This window comes from Mustela lutreola, chromosome 1, assembly GCF_030435805.1.
Source record: "Mustela lutreola isolate mMusLut2 chromosome 1, mMusLut2.pri, whole genome shotgun sequence".
NCBI classification, from domain to species: domain Eukaryota; kingdom Metazoa; phylum Chordata; class Mammalia; order Carnivora; family Mustelidae; genus Mustela; species Mustela lutreola.
This window is the reverse complement of record NC_081290.1, coordinates 46,966,134-46,981,115: the sequence shown is the minus strand read 5'-3', so window position 1 is coordinate 46,981,115 and position 14,982 is coordinate 46,966,134. Positions and strand designations below refer to the sequence as shown.

Genomic DNA, 14,982 nt, shown 5'->3' with positions numbered 1-14,982 from the left:
ACCAGACTGGTTCATTTTTTACCTGCTAAAGACTAACCTACACTGACATGTCATAATCACCCAAAGTCCATAGTTGTCATTAGGGTTTGGTCTTGCAGTTGTACACTCTCTGGGTTTGGATGAATGTATAATGACATGCACTCAACATTATAATATCACAGGGTATCTTCACTGCCCTAGACCTTCTCAGTCTTTATTGTTTCAGGCATTTCTTCTGTTCCTTTCTCTGTTTCTTCTCCTGGTACTCCCATTACATGTATGTTATACCTTTTGGAGTTGTCTCACAGTCCTTGGGTACTCTGCTCTGATTGTTTTTTCAGTCCTCTCCTTGCTTTTTGGTTTTCCAGATTTCTACAGATACATCTGTCCTCTGGGGTAGAGAGGTTTTTCTCAGCAGTGCAGTCTACTAACAGGCCCATCAACGGAGTTCTTAAAGCGCTAGAACTAGTGCTCTTGATCTGTAGCATCTCTTTCTGGTTCTTTCTTTGGATATCCATCTCTTCTTACTGCTTATCTGTTCTTACTTCTGATCTGCTTTATCCACTAAAATCCTCAGAGTATCCTCTTGATTGTTTTAAATCCTTTATCAGATCAGTCCCTACTGTGTCTGGTTCTGATGCTTGTTCTGTCTCTTCAGATGTTGTTTTTTTGCCTTCTGGTATGCCTTGTCATTTTTTCTGGAGAGCTAAACATGGTGTATGGGATAAAAGAAATGCTGCAGATAGGCTTGTAGTAATATGATGGTGAGGTGTGGGGAGAGGGGAGGTGGTTTGTAGACCCATGATTAGGTCCCAGTCTTTTCATGAACCAGTGATTCTGGACGGTGGCCTTCACAACTGTTTCTCAGTTTTAGGTTTTTTTTTTTTCCCCTTTGATGGGATAAGATGGTTAGAGTGAGTTGGAGTTGGGTATTTCTCTTCTCCCACTGGAAAGCTAGAGAGCCTGGTAGAGTTGAATTGGTCCTGGTCAGTTAGGCTCTGATAATACCCCTGCAGGATAGGCTCCAGTTAACTAGTTGCCCCTGAGGGTAGACCTGATTGAGACAAACAGTGCTCTGGAGTACACATCTTTTTCTCAACTTATAATGGGATTATATCCCAATAAACTCATCATAAGTTGAAAATATTGTAAGTCAAACACACATTTAACAGACTTTAACCTACTTTAAATGTGTTAAGAACACTGACATTAGAGTTGATCACACTTGAGAACCCACCACTGTAGTCTACCATATATAGCCTAGACTTCTTAATTTGGCATTGAAAATATTTTATTGTCTGGTCATAATCTGTCCTTCTAGCCATTATCATTTACTCTACAACTTCTTGATGCACTCTTTATTTTCCCCAAAGTGAACTGCTGAAAGACTGCTCTTTGGACATATCTGTATTCTCATGATTGGAGAGGCCTTTCACTCATCATTTCTCTCATTCTCTTCCTGTTCCATTTTGCATGTGGTTGTCTTGGGTGTCAGACTAACATTCCATAGACGGGGTGGTTTTTATATTCTATAACACAGAACATCCTAAATGGCAGTTTGCAGTCAGTCCTGCATTTAATACATCTTGAACATTTTAAATTACTTCTGTTTCTGTGTTGCTTTTGGTAAATTGTTTCCTCAAGAAAACCATTCCTTGACCTTGGCTCTCCCTGTCAGAATTTTGTACACTCTGTAATATCTTTAGTTGTAGTTGTCCAGTTTTCCTAGTAACTTTGTTAATGTGTTGTGACAGATTAAAATTTGAGTATATAGTGTATATGATACTAAATTGTGAATTAGTGGGACTTAATTGTGTAACATTGTACAACATTTGACAATAATAGTACTTGATATCCTGTCAAGGAAAATTTATCCCCAGATTTTAAGCTGGAAAATCACTGGAATAACTGCTTAGAAAAGAGTCACAAGTACATGACTATTGAGGTTTTGGTTACATACATGAAGAGTTATGTACAAATTGAAATGTCTTTGTGCTAATTCTTAGAACAGCCAATCAAATCTCAATTATGACAAAGCAAGCAAAAACCATAAAGAAATGGGTTATAGTTACAACCCTGAGTCTCACTGATGGAAGTACTTTAAACTCTTCTACCCTGAAAAACCAAAATATAATAAAAAGACTTTCACAAAGTTTAATGTATGGGAAGTTAATGTAATCTCTTAGAGTTTGGCTTAATGATTATCAGAGATGAGTAGTACATTTAGAATAAATAATATTTTTTTTAATGAATGAAATTGTGCCCATAAAAGATAATGAGTTTCTTGAAATTCTTGATGATTTAAATATTTGGGGTATATCTTACATTCAATTCAGTGCAGAATTTTGGCTATATACAGTTTCATGAATTTTGACAAATGTATATACCCATGTATCTACCACCCCAATTGTGGTATAGAACATTTTGATCCTCAGATTTTGAAACTGTTACATTCTTTTGTGGAAGACAGTGAAGAGAAATCTTTATGTTGCTATTAAAATCTATTATGTATAATTCATCAGTAATTTTCCTTTACCTTTCCATTGTCTGTTTATTTCCCATACTTTGTGGTGTGTTTAAAATCTTATCCCAGGGCCACCTGGGTAGCTCAGTGGGTTAAAGCCTCTGCCTTCAGCTCAGGTCATGATCTCAGGGTCCTGGGATCGAACCCCGCATTGGGCTCTCTGCTCAGCAGGGAGCCTGCTTCCTCCCTCTCTCTCTGTGTGCCTCTCTGCCTACTTGTGATTTCTTTCTGTCAAATAAGTAAATAAAATCTTAAAAAATAAATAAATAAAATATTATCCCAATGATGATCTTAGGATTGGGATAGGGAAGTTTTTCCTCTCTCCTTTTCAGAGGCCATTTTAGGCCACTGGAGTTGCTCATCCACCTTCATTTATGGCTATAAACTATATATTCTCTCCTATTATTGTCGATTCACTGTGCCCCTTGCAAAAGTGAATTACTTCGACCTGAGCACTCCATCTCATCTCTTGTCTCCCCTTGGCAACTGCAGGACAATGCTTCAACAATTTTCCATTTTCTACTGGATCTTTTCCATCTGATGCAAACCTGCTTTTGTTTTCTCACAACAGCATAAAAACTTCTGCTGATTCTGTTTCTCCCTTTGGTTATTGCCCAATTCCTTTGTCCTTCTTTCCAACAAGTTTCCTCAAAAGGATTTGTGTACTATTTTCCTCATCTCGTTCTTTCTTGAACTCACTTAAGCTTTTGTCTCTGTTATTCCTTTAAAACTGTTCTTACTAAGCTTAGATTTCCATCTGGTATTAGTTTCCTTCTGCTTACAGGGCTTTTAAAAACATTTCTGGCAGTACAGGACTTCCTGTGATAAACTCTTAGTGTTAGTATGTACGAAAAAGTTTTTATTTTGCCTTCATTTTTAGAAGATGTTTTTGCTGGGTAAGAATTATAGGTTAAAAGTTTTTCTTTCATACTTTAAATATGCTTCCTAAGCAGTCTCTGGATTTTTTTTTTTTTTTTTTTTGAATCTGACAAAAATTGTGCTATCCTTCTTATCTCTGTTCCTCTGTACCTATTGTGTCTTTTTTTAAATCTCCCTTTCCCTACCCAGTTGCTTTTAGATTACCCTCTTTATCCTTGGTTTTAAGCTATTTGATTGTGATGTTTATTGGTGTAGTTTTCTTCTGGGACTCTGGGTTTATAGTTTTAATAAAATTTGAAAAAATTTTGGCCATTATATTTTCAAGTGTCTTTTTTTGTCACTCCCTCTTGGCTCCTTATGGACTCCAATTACACTTATGTTAGGCTGCTTGAAGTTGTCCCACAGCTCAGTCTCTGGTTTGGATAGTTCCTCATGCTTACTGTATTTAAGTTTGCTGATATTTTAGTCTGTCATGTTTATTATTAATTTCATTTATTGTCTTTTTCATCTCAGTCTTTGTGGTTTTAATTTTTAGAATTTTGATTTGGGTCTGAAAAAACACTTCAATTTTACATGTCTCCATTAACATGTTCAGTATTTACTCTGGCTTTTTGAATAAAATATAGCTATAATAACTGTTTTAATGTCTTTGTTTATAGTTCTCTCATCTTTGCTCTTTTTGGATTTGTTTGACTTTTCTCCCAGTTGTGGGTTGTTTTTCTATCTTGGAGTACTTGGTAGTTTTTCTTTGGATGTCAGACATTGTGGATTTTACCTTGTTGGAAACTGAGTATTTTGTATACATAGAAGTATTCTTGAGCTTTATTCTAGGGCAGGGTTAAGTTATGGAAATAGTTTAATCCCCTTGGCTTGTATTTATAAACTTTTGAGGGGGGCAGAATCAATGTAGAGTTTAGTTGGGGGTTAGTATTTCTCAGTACTAGGGCAAAACCTTTCTTAGTCTTCCACCTGATGACCTACAGATTAGGAGATTTTCCATTCTGTCTTGTGGGAACAAGCACTATTCCCTGTCCTATGTAATCTTCAAAGGCTATTTCTTCCAAAATTTTGGTGTGTCTTTTTTCCTTGGCTTGCATGCATGGGGTGATCAGTAGTCACGAAAGACTCAAGGTACTCTTTCTAGGTAACCCAGGCTTCTCTCTCTGTGGCTCACTCTTCTCTGTTACTAAGTACTTAATCCGTACCCTCTTTAGTTCTCTGCCAGTTCTGTCTTTTCAACTCAGAGGACTGTCCTCTCTGCCTGGGTTCCCTCTTCCTGTGCTTTGTCTGGAGTTCTCTTCAGGAATTAATTTAGGGCAGTCCCAGGGCTTTCTTTGTTTTTGGTCTCCAGGGATCACTGTACTTTGTTGTCTTGATGTTCAGTGTCTTAAAAACCATCGTTTCCTATATTTTATCCAGTTTCTTATTTGTTTTGGGAGAGGGTGATAAATCTTATGTCTGTAACCTCTTCTTAGCTGGAAATACAAATTCTGACTTAGCTCATTTTAGCCAGTAGAAAAGAGGAGATTTTTTGTTACATCTTGAAAGTTTACTTAAAGTAAAATTCACATATTGATGTTAAATCTGAATGGCTTACCTTATGTGTTACTGTTGTTACGCTTGATGGATATTTTTTGATTTATGTGATCTCGTGAGTATTGATCACACACAAGTTCATGGATGGCAGAAGACATTTAAGTAGATATGTGTGTGTTCGGATTTCTGGAAACTGAAACCAAAGCCTAATGGTAGACTTTGGCCAGAAACTAGAGCCAAAACTAGACTTTGATATATCTCTAACTTGCTACAAGAACTACTTATTTTTAATAATAATAATAAAAAATAGGGGCACCTGGGTGGTTCAGTGGGTTAAGCTGCTGCCTTCCGCTCAGGTCATGATCTCAGGGTCCTGGGGTCAAGCCCCACATCGGGCTCTCTGCTCAGCGGGGAGCCTTCTTCTTTTCCTCTCTCTCTGCCTGCCTCTCTGCCTACTTGTGATCTCTATCTCTGCCAAATAAATAAATAAAATCTTAAAAAAATAAATAATAAATAATAATAGTAGTAAATAAAAACAATAAATTTTCCCCATATATTTGTAAATCTGTGCTCTCTTTTTTTATATTTATAATCTAAAAAATTTTTTTACCTTTTGTTTTCCAAATGAGAACACAGAAGATGAATCATTTGCTTCTGCCTTTGGACTTTTATTTTGGTGTTCTTAAGGACAGCATAATACTTTATTTATTTATTTATTTATTTATATTTCTTTATTTTCAATTGGATTGATTGATGGAATCATCAGTAATTTTGTTAGAGATTTTGGGATTATAAAGAACAGTAATCTTGAATACTAGTCATGATATAGGTCATGTATTGGTTCATGTAAAACAAATGACTGGCATACTTAAGCTCATAAATATGTTGTGTTTTACAGGTCTTTGTAAACTCTTTGTTTGATTGCCATCTGTCATCTCTATTAACCGATCATTTATTTGAATTAGTGTAATAAATAATGGTTAAGATCTCCACCTAGCTCATAAAAGGCTATAGTCTAGCTTAAATGGTGTTGACAGTCATTGTGAGGCCAGTTGAATGCTGAGCTGTTCTGAGAACAGAACAGAATCCTAAGGAGGTCATTGGCGCATTTATTGTGGGTAAACTGGGGATTGACTGATGGGATTTTGTTGTTGGAAGTTTAGGGAGTGGAATTAAGGGCTGATAACATACTGTAACACTTGGGCAAAAGTGTAAAGTTATGCTTGTATTAAGGTGTAGAAACTGTCCAAATCAGCTAGAAGTTTTTTTTAGTATAGAATTTTAATGTTTAAAAAAAATATTTGAAGTTAGGAACTCAAAAGTTTTTTCTCAGATATTAAGTGATTTACCTTTTTCATTCTTAATTCCATGAAAACATATTCCAGTTTGCCTGCGTTCTCTTATGTTTTTGTATAGATGTCATCATCCATCTTAGATGATAAGGTCAAAGTTACTAAGACAAATTTTAGCACTAGCCTGCATCTCTGCATTGTGAACAGCATTTTGTGTGGCGGGTATCAACCACGATTTGATATTACTACACTTACATCAGTGATTATCAGTAGAGTTATCGTCTGCCACTTCAAGAAATGATACAGAGTGTGCCTATCAAGGCAAAGATTTAACTCGTTATTTTATTTATTTATTTATTTATTTATTTATTAAATGATTTTTATTTATTTATTTGACAGACAGAGATCACAAGTAGGCAGAGAGGCAGGCAGAGAGAGGAAGGGAAGCAGGCCTCCCGCTGAGCAGAGAGCCCATCCCAGGACCCTGGGATCATGACCTGAGCCCAAGGCAGAGGCTTTAACCCACTGAGCCACTCAGGTGCCCCTAACTCGTTATTTTGAAAAATAAATGATTTACATGAAATATTGACATTGTTGAGTGGTTACTCTATACCAAACAGTTTTTTAATACTTCATGTGAAATAAGTCACTTTTGATACATGACTATAATTACATTTTGCTACTGAGAAAACTGAAGCGAAGGGAGGAAAGTAGCTTACTAATGTCATATAGCAAATAGTACATTTGAGATATTCAAGGTGTGAAGATTGAGTCTGTGCTTTCCACCACTATGCTTAGTTTTGGGATGAGGAAACATGGGCAATTCATGCAAAATTAGTATGGTATCTTTTCTAAAAATTGAGAATCAGTAAATTTTTCAGAATATCCAGGTTAGGATAGTGGTGTGAATAGTGGTGAAGGACTTAAACTTTGGAATTCTTTAAAATTCACTTCCAGTATTTGATTATCTTAAATAGCTCTATCAAGTCAAATAAATTGTCAACCCTCCCTTAGCTCTGCCTTTTTCCATCTGTACAAGCACAGATAATAGTAGTCCTTTCTGGTTATGTATTGTTTCCCCTGAGACATTATACTGAGCTATTTTAGTATTATTTTCAAGACAGGAAGACCCTGCAGTTTTTTTCCAGGAACCCATTTGCTTTAACTGACTCACGTATCAGACCTTGGACACTGTTGTTTTTTAAAGATTTTATTTATTTATTTGACAGACAGAGAGATCACAAGTAAGCAGAGAGACAGGCAGACAGAGAGGGGGAAGCAGGCTCCCCACTGAGCAGAGAGCCTGATGTGGGTCTTGATCCCAGGACCCTGAGATCATGACCTGAGCTGAAGGCAGTGGCTTAACCCACTGAGCCACCCAGGTGCCCCTGGACACTGTTGTTTTGATGACAAGTGTCCTTTGGGAAAACCTCTTACATTGTCAATGAAAAGTTTGTGGTTTTCCTGTTCATTTCTGTGTTATGTATTTTGTTTCAGAATGGCTGAAATGGTAGTTTTAAGAGTATTTGGAAATTGTAGCTTTATAAATGTCTGATATTTTCTAAGATGTATATTAAGCTACCAGTGTAGTCAAGGTGAAACTAATTTATTCAGGCTTTAAAGCTCAACAGCAATAACAACTCAAATTGTTTTTATTGTTTAACACTTTTATATTCTAAGTATGAATTTTTAATTTACTCTTTCCATAACCATACGTGGTGGGTGATTTAATTTCCTCACTATACAAAGGAGAAATATGAGGCTAAAAAAATGCAAGCAGTGGAGTCAGATTTTGAGTGTATCTGTCACCCTAGAGTCTGAGTGCTTAACTGTAATGATAAATCACCTCTCCTTGGGTATTGAGATCTTAAAATTGTATGTTTAAAAATAAAAGGGGAAATACCTATGTATCATTCTTATGTCGTGGAAATCAGGACAAGAATTATATACCCCAGGCCTCCTGGGGAACTGAAACAGGAAGTCCTCAAGAATTGAGGCAGTTCCTGGCGCCATTTCTTTCTCTGTTCTCTTTCATTAGTTTCTGTCTCTACATTTTGGCTTCCTTTGTACGTGTGGTTCATGTGTCCATTCATAAAATGGTACCTTCAACACCAGTTTCTTTAAAATCCAGAACCATCACCAAATAACCTAGCCTTTTATGGTCTGAATTGCATTTACTTGTGAAATAGAATCCTTTCATCCTGTTCATACTCTGGATTGTTTTCTTCTGGGTCAAGTGTCCATCCTTTAGTCACACAGCTGTGCCAATGAGTGATAGGTTGAGGAGGGATGACTGAACACATTCAGAGATATACACTTATCTTGGTAGGGAAGGAGGTATGTATTGGCTGAAAAGAGCCCTCAATTGTGTCTGTACTAGCATGTATCAGATTTTATTAAGCACTGTCATAGAAATAACACAAATACAAAACACAAATATAAGTGCAGTTGGAATAAAAAGAAAAATATAGCATCAAAAATATGAAGTATAAATACAAAATACAAATAATATGTATGTTAGAGATACAAGGAACTGATACCAGTTTATCATCTAGAAGCTAAGTTCCTGAAACTGGCTATGTAAGTTCCATAATGGTTTAGAAGAATGTATTTTAAAGAATCCTCTGCATAAATATTTTTGAGAAGAAATTTGAGTACTTTTGTATTTGTATTATCAATTCACCCTTTCTTATAGTAGGTATAATTAGGCACATAATTGGACATGCTTACCACTTTTTATTTGCAGTACATTATTTAAAGATTTACCTCATAGAATTTCAGATTCTATTTTCTGATTTAATTCCCAGATTTCAACAGATAAAAATTTGTCATTTTCTCATGCATTTTCAATTATTGGTGACTGCTTTTAAAATTTCTCTAGTTAGCCTGCCTCATTTCTATGATTTACAGTTTTCTGTGAAGTTTTAGAAAATTCTGAACAAACTGATTCTGTAGGAAACATACTGGAGAGGGTTAATGGAAACTGATGAGTTTTAGTGTACTTGGTTTAGTTAACATTTTTCCACCTTAGTTTCAACACAAAGTAATTCTAGTGCTTTCTACTCTACTCTAGTGCTTTCTACTCATATTTCTAGTGCTTTCTGTTCACATTTGTGATCAAAATGTTGAAGATGTATGAGATATAAAATACACTTCAATATTGTTTGTTATGAATTGTGTTGTCTTGGGATCATGTTTTAAAAGGGAAGTATAGGGGCGCCTGGGTGGCTCAGCGGGTTAAAGCCTCTGCCTTCGGCCCAGGTCATGATCCCAGGGTCCTGGGATAGAGCCCCGCATCGGGCTCTCTGCTCAGTGCAGAGCCTGCTTCTCTCTCTCTCTGCCTGCCTCTCTGCCTACTTGTATTCTCTATCAAATAAATAAATAAAATCTTTAAAAAAAAATAAAAGGGAAGTATATATTAATTTTTAAATGATAATTTCAGGGAAAATACAATTCTGTGCATTTATTCAGTTTTGACCCAACATTTTTGGGAGCCAAATAGTTCTTTTACATTAACTGCACTATAGATAATCTTCCTGAGCTTTTTAAAAAAATTGCCTTTTTTTGATATCTTAATTCTTTTATTTTGTTAATCACATGTTTTGGCAGGTATCTATACACTCATCCTAGGCTTACTAAAATAGTTCAGTAACTAGAATGCCTCATCTTTTCTATATGGAGATTAGCTTTATTTTCTGAAGTACATTCATCCTAAAGCCACAGAACTCTACTTTTAGGTTCTTTGTGTTCATGTGGTAAAGAGAATTTCTTTGGACTTCCCCCCCCCCCCTATGTATCACAAATATGAAACAGTTGCCATTTATTCCAACTGACTGGAAAATTTCCAAGGCAGGCTTCCTCCCTGCTTTTTTCATCCCCATGCTTTTCTTTCTAGAATTTCTCTCTAGCTCTTTTTTTTTTTTTTTTTTAAAGATTTATTTATTTGACAGGCAGAGATTACAAGTAGGCAGAGAAGCAGGCAGAGAGAGAGAGAGGAGGAAGCAGGCTCCCTGCTGAGCAGAGAGCCCAATGCGGGGCCCCATCCCAGGATTCTGGGACCATGACCTGAGCCGAAGGCAGAGGCTTTAACCAACTGAGCCACCCAGGCACCCCTCTCTCTAGCTCTTGAACCTTTCCCAAGCTAGGTGCAGTTTCTGAACATCTCAGTGACAGTGATTTTTCCGGGTATATCTACTGGATTCTACAAATATCAGGAAGAACAAAGAGGAATGGGCAGAAAATAGGAAATTAGAAAAATATGAAATAGAAGGAGTTGGAGCAATGAGGCAGGCCCCTTTAACTTTTTAAAAGGGTATTTGGAAAACAAAGTGAGGCACTAGTTAGAACAGCAAAATATATAAGCACTAGAATAGACCTGGGTTATTGCTTTTCAAAGTTATCTATGGTTGAAGGACCAGATTTTTCATGTCCAGTTCATTTTAAATGGGGCCTACATGGTAAGTACATTTACCACATGCTTGGGTCATAGTCTTTGAAAATGTCTGTTACTGTGTAGGTTTCTAAATGGCTTCTCTCTGTTTCTGTACATACTGTAGACAGGTATCAGTTCCCTGACCAAAATCAGTCTCCTGACATGTTGAGTAGTGTTGATCGTAAAATGTTGTTTCTTCATTTTGTAGCTGAGGTTACTAAATCTCAGGAAAGTGAAACGATTTCTGAATATTATACAGCTATTAAAAATTTGTTTTTTTAGTTTTAGTGGAAGATGACATAAAAGCAAAATTTGGCCTTTGTCTGAAAATGTTCATTGCCAGTATATAAAAGTCAGAAAAATATGCCTCTGGGGCTGGGAGTTATTCACTTTGGGGGATATTGGTTGGGGATATTCACTTTCTGCATTATGGGTTTCTTAAATAATCTTTTGTGTGATCTTATATTTTTGAAATCAGAAAAAAATCAATAAAGATATCAATTAAAATAATACCAGAACAGGAAAAATGAGAAATGAGAGAAAAAGCTTAATAATTTAAAATATTTCTTTTATATTATTAGAGTAATGAGTTTATATGAGGATAGTGTCAAGAGATCAGGCTGAAAAGATTGTCAGGAATAGGATTGGAAAATGGTATGCAAGCCATAAAAGGTGTTTGCTTCTTCTCTTTCTCCCAAATAAAAAGCAAATGACTTTTTAACTACAGCAGGGAGCAACTGATGGATTTTCTATAATGAATACAGAGCAGGTTGGTTTTTAGCAAAGAAAATTTTAGTGCATTTTCTTTATCTATTTTAATGTAAGATTAATAGAGATCTACTTCAGCTTTATAAAATATAGTTCTGAACACTGCAGTCAAATGCCTCTCAACTATAAATAATAGCTTCACTGGTAGGAGAACACAAAAATATGAGGTAGTAATTGAGATTAGCATTTATGGTGTTTTGAAACACCCTTGTCACTACGTATCTGGTAAAAATGCATGTATAAATGCATGTATATACACACACATACACACATACACACATACATACACACATGTACTGGCCATAATATAGAATATATTATACTGTTGAGCACAGTATACTTAGCTTTGCTGTTTGTTATTTTTTCAATCTTGGACAAATTATTTTATTTCTTTGGGTCTTGGTTTTCTCATCTACAAAATGAAGATACATAATATAGAATTATTATGAAGTTAAATGAGTGTGTGTGTGTGTGTGTGTATGTGTATGTAGAGACACAATGTAAGATAGTACCTGGGAAATAATGAGCATTAAATAAGTACTTTTATTGTTGTTATGATCAGTAGAAGACATTTTATTAAATAAATTTTATAAACATGTAAGAATAAGGTGACTATAAAATACCAAAAATGCCCCGGTTGTTATCTGAAAATTGCCACCTCTGGATTTAAAAATTTTGTTTCTGAGTCTACAGAGATTATAAAATAGTGAATTTAAGGTTACTTAGTGTTTTCTCTCTTACAGTTTATTAGAGAAGATATGAAATATAAAGATGCTACTAATAAACACAGCCATCTGCACAGAGAAGATAAGCATATAACTGTTGAGGATTTATGGAAACGGTGGAAAACTTCAGAAGGTAAGACTGTTTTAGTGAACTGAATCTGCTCTTCTGCCCTGCTTAGCCATTGTTAATTCACTAATTGCAAATGATTTTATGAAAAAAATAAAAATAACATTTCTGTGAGGGTATTTATATTTTAGTAAATAATTTTTCCATTTTTGATTTTGAAAAATGCTCTTTTATCTTATGATTAAGGGTCAGCCCGTTTTCAGCCCGTTTTACCTTATGCTAGAATAAATACGATAATGCATGTTTGAGAGCTTAAAGTTGTGGAGTATTGCTTCACTTGTTAAGTGACATCATTATAAAAGGTTTATCTAGTAAATATGAGTCCCAAAGTTTTTTGTTATTGCGAGCAGTTCCTAAAGTCTTCAGAAGACACAGAACTTTTAAGCTTTTACTGAAATAAATTTTTTATGAAGTCTTCTAAGACTTGCATGATAAAGTTCTGTGATTTATATTTTACTACTTCTCTGGTTTTAGATCCTCCAGCCATCTCATGGACAGTAATTGTTTAAGGCAGGAAAGGTGTATGACCTAAAACCTCAACTTGATTTCCTAATACTAGAAAGCTCCAAAAATTGAAAAAAAAAAAAAAAAAAAAAAAAAAAAAGAAAGTCCATCAAACTTACTCTTCTTCTTACTTTTATTTTATTTGAGTGACAGTGAACCAAAATGTTGTTTTCCTAATGTTTTTATGTTTCTATTCTTTTACCAAAACATTTATGATATATATATTTTCCTCTCTAAGTTTGAATAATAAAAGGAAAGGAGGAGAAAGATGGGACAGACTACTGCACAGTAGGATAAAGACACTTTATTATAAATTTACTAGACTGGTTGTGGTAACATTTGGAAATGGAAAAATTTTCTTAGAAAACTATCCCATCAATGCTCAGTATTTTTTATTAATGTACAAGGAGGTTTATAGCTTGCTTACATTTTTGTTTTCACTTTTTAAAGGAGGCATTTGTTAAAATACACTGAGAAGAAGAAAAAGAAGGAAAAAAATATCACTAACTTGATTGAAAAATACATACACTTAAAAATCTATCTTTCCATTTCCCTGCCCCATACCATTTTTAAGTAATAGGAATTTGGGTAGTATTGCGAATGAAAGAATGTACATTTCATGGGGGAGAAAGTGCTAGAATGGTGGAAAACTCAGAAAAACTTACTCTGCTTACAGGTATGCCTTAGAGATACTGTACACACCACCATAATAAACCAAATATTGTAGTAAAGCCAGTCAAATGAGTTTTTTTGTTTTGTAGTGTGTTTAAAAGTTATGTTTATACTATACTGTATTCTGTGAAGTATGGGATAACATTATGTATAGAAAAATGTACATACCTTATTTGTAAAATACTTTATTGCTAAAAAGTGCTAATCATCCTCTGAGCTTTCAGCAAGTTTTAATTTTTCTGTTGGTGGAGGTCTTGCCTCAGTGTTGGTGGCTTCTGGCTGAACAGTATGCTGCTTGCTGAAGGGTGGTGTGGCTATGGCAAGTTCTTAACATAGGACAACAATGAGGTTTGCCACATTGATTGACTCTTCATTTCATGAACAGTTTCTCTGTAGCATACAGTACTGTTCGGTAGCATTTTACACAAAGGAGAACTTTTTTCATAATTGCAAAACCCTGCCCCTCTTTATTAAACAGGTTTATGTAATAGTCTAAATCCTTTGTTGTCATTTCAACAGTCTTTGCAGCATTTTTACCAGGAGTAGATTCCATCTCAGGAAACCTCTTTCATTTGGTCATCCACAAGAGGTGACTCCTCATCTGTTCAAATTTTATCATAAGATTGAAGCAATTCAGTCCCATCCTCATGCTCCTCATCTCATTCTAGTTCTCTTGCTGTTTCCACCCCATCTGCAGTCGCTTCCTCCACTGAAGCCTCAATGTCATCTATGAGGGTTGGAATCACCTTCTTCTACACTCCTGTTAATGTTGATATCTTGCCCTCTTCCCATGAATCATGAATTTTATTTTTTTCAAGATTTCATTTATTTATTTGACAGAGAGAGAGAGAGATCACAAGTAGGCAGAGAGGCAGGCAGAGAGAGACGGGGAAGTAGGCTCCCCGCTGAGCATAAAGCCCTTGGGGCTCGATCCAAGGACCCTGAGATCATGACCTGAGCCGAAGGCAAAGGCTCAACCCACTGAGCCACCCAGGTGCCTGAATCATGAATATTCTTAATGGCATTTAGATTAGTGAATCGTTTCCATCCATCAGAGGAATCACTATCTATGGCAGCTATAGCTTTATAAAATATATTTCTTAAATAATAAAACTTGGAAGTAGAATTACTCTTGATTCATGGGCTGTTGAATGGATGTTGTGTTATCAGGCATGAAAACAGTTATCTCATTGTACATCTCCGTCAGAGCTCTTGGGTGACCAGGTACATTGCTAGTGAGCAGTAATATTTTGAAAGTCTTTCTTTTTTCTGAGCATCAGGCCTCAACAGTGGGCTTAAAATATTCAGTAAACTATGTTGTAAATAGACGTGTTGTCATCAAGGCTTTGTTTTTCCCTTTATAGAGCACATGCAGAGTAGATCTAGCATCATTCTTCAGGGCCCTAGGATTTTTCATAATGGTAAGTGAACTTTGCCTTCAACTTAAAGTCACAAGCGTCTTTAGCCCCTAACAAAAGAATCAGCCTGTTCTTTGGAGCTTTGAAGGTCACAGGCATTGATTTCTCTTTAACTGCGGAAGTCCC

General features: G+C 35.6%; 1 protein-coding gene across 6 annotated transcripts in view; it reads left to right on the top strand.

Annotated features, from left to right (window-relative positions):
• STIM2 (stromal interaction molecule 2) overlaps window positions 1-14,982 on the top strand; it is a 147,938-nt gene that overhangs the window by 76,294 nt on the left and 56,662 nt on the right. For 4 of the 6 annotated variants that reach the window (XM_059164087.1, XM_059164052.1, XM_059164041.1 and 1 more), the window contains exons 3-4: window positions 12,154-12,268; window positions 14,803-14,859. In XM_059164087.1, coding sequence (XP_059020070.1) covers window positions 12,154-12,268; window positions 14,803-14,859 — 172 coding nt within the window. The remainder of the gene's footprint in view (window positions 1-12,153; window positions 12,269-14,802; window positions 14,860-14,982) is intronic. The other 2 variants (XM_059164071.1, XM_059164062.1) reach the window with 1 other exon arrangement.